At 35.5% G+C, this 2375-nt stretch overlaps 1 protein-coding gene across 2 annotated transcripts in view; it reads right to left on the bottom strand.

Annotated features, from left to right (window-relative positions):
- The window catches only part of LOC120770362 (wnt inhibitory factor 1), a 27697-nt gene continuing 25322 nt past the window's right edge, over window positions 1-2375 (bottom strand). The window contains exons 3-4 of one of the 2 annotated variants that reach the window (XM_040097774.1): window positions 829-951; window positions 1-227 (exon numbers count right to left, since the gene is read on the bottom strand). In XM_040097774.1, the coding sequence (XP_039953708.1) occupies window positions 834-951 (118 nt within the window). In that variant the 3' untranslated portion in view covers window positions 1-227; window positions 829-833. Of the gene's footprint in view, window positions 228-684; window positions 952-2375 lie in introns of those variants that run through there. The other variant, XM_040097773.1, reaches the window with a different exon arrangement.

Raw genomic sequence — 2375 nt, 5'->3', positions numbered from 1 at the left:
CATAGTTCAGCGAATCAAAAGACGGCGGCTGGGCTGGCTACGTTATGTTGTCCGGATGGAGGGAAACACTCCAGCTAAGAAGGTTTTCGATTAAATACTCGCCAGAGGAAGCACAGGAAGAGGAAGACATCAGGTGGAGAAGGACCGAACTGCACGTGGTATCTCGAATCGGCGCCAAATAGCAAAAAAAGGAAACTCGGGTATAACCGCGTAAATGGTGTCTACGCCTGTAAAGAAGACGAAAAATATATGAATTTTCTTAGAGCAACAGAAGGAAATATTCTACCATACATACATGTCTTTCGTTCAAAACAGATTGCATGGAATAACTCACACATTATTTAAAAGCTAATGACACATAGAAAACTCTCCGATTCTGCCAACCACAGATATTCAATAGAACTCACAATATTCTAACCTGACGTACATATGTACATATATTATTGGGTTCTGTCCGACACTGTTAGTTGAACTTCTCAAAGATTGCAAATTGTGGTCAAGCTAAGTGGAGGGGATCATGGTCTTCTACTACACTGTACTATAAACCGTTTGGGGGATTCAAACATACTAGTTAACTACATTTTACTAGACACTTGGCGGCCACATATGTATGTACATATATGCACTTATTGTCTATATTTCATTTTCAGACTACCACATATTACATTATGCAATCCATGAGTATTTCACATAATCAACTACTCTTTATTTATTGGTAATAAATTATATACATATGTACGTCCTACTTTATTTCTACTTAAACATAAACATAGCTTTTAATCTAACGTACACTAAACTAGACAAAATAAAATATTATTTAATTAATACTCGCATTATTGCTCCAGATGTATGTAGTCCGCATGACATTCGCCATCATATTCATAGTGATAGTCTTTCTTTCGACAAGCGCACATATTCGGTAAAAAGCAAAAGCCATATTTACCACAGTTTCTGAAATGACAAAAGAGGACTTTATTTTATTTGATGTCGATATATATGTACATACATACTATATATGTATATAAAGCGATATAAAAAGAAATTTAATTAAATTATAAATAGATTCGGTAATATTAGTATTACGAATATCAAGTAAGATTTACTATTCGTGTATTAATACTAATATATCACACCAAAATTACCCAACAGGTCGATTAAAAAGTCAAATCGATCATAGAAACTTCACATCTACACTCTTTTGATCCCAAAGGAATCGCTTTTAAAATTTTGTTATTCCTCAAGAAGCGGTTGAGAAGTACAGGTGCGCGATAAGAAAATTATCGTTAAGAGTTGAAGTGAATACAAGAGCAATGAACACATCTTACCTATCGACTCAGCTCATGTCTATGATATCTTGGGTGTGATGCGTATTACCGCCATACTTGCTTTAAAGGACTTGAAATTATAGAGGAGTTATAGGTGATGCTCATTGTTTTTTTAGATATTCGTGGTATTAAGGCGTTTGTGTGAGAACAACCATCCAAAATGGACCGAATTTTGAAAGAACACCATCGCATCGAGCCACGATTGTGACCGAATTTAAAGCCAAAAACGCTATGAATACCATCGATCAACCACCGTATTCACCAGATTTGGTTCTGTGTGATTTTTTCTTGTTCCCCAAACTGAAATTGCCGCTCCGTGGAACCCGTCTATAGAAGAGTTAAAACGAAATTCACATAATGAAGACCATCCCAAAAAGTGCATATGAAAAGTATTTCGAAGAAATTGTTGGCATACGTGTATTATATCTGGTGGGGATTACTTTCTAATTAAATATTTTGCGTTTTATTTAAATTTTCCGGGTACTTTTTTGTCACAAATAAAACTGCGGTCGAATCGTTACATCCGTTCCGGATCCGGATCGGCAAACATACGAAAGAAAATTATGTGATACGTCAATCGTAAGTGGTGATTGGCATTATGACATACGATAGCAAGATAGCAAACGGATGTTTTCAATTCACAATATTTTTTAAATTCCACATTGCTTTGGATCGTATTTTTAAGTGCCAATGGATGTGGAACTGTCAAAACTGTTGCAAAATTATCAAGAAACTAACAAAAGCTAATTAAATATCAAAATGGATCAGACGTTGTTTTTTACTTGAGCTCTAGTGAAAGTGTTAGGGATAAAAAAATATTACGAAGATAGCTAAGAGATCGTAGCAATAGCGCAAGCAAAATTTTCATTGTAGATGTATTGTGGAACAAAGGGCGCAATTCCGATTTCTTTGGCGCCGCGATGTGAAGGTACCGTTGGAAAGAGGAAGTCCTCCTGATTAAAAAAGACCGCAAACGCTTAGTTTACGAGATATTCGATCTTAAAGTAGAAAAATTCATAAAATTCGAACATTTCAAGCAGCTATTTCACC

Source organism: Bactrocera tryoni, chromosome 3 (assembly GCF_016617805.1).
Source record: "Bactrocera tryoni isolate S06 chromosome 3, CSIRO_BtryS06_freeze2, whole genome shotgun sequence".
NCBI lineage: Eukaryota > Metazoa > Arthropoda > Insecta > Diptera > Tephritidae > Bactrocera > Bactrocera tryoni.
Note: the sequence above shows the minus strand (reverse complement) of the source record. Positions and strands in the feature narration are given on the sequence as shown.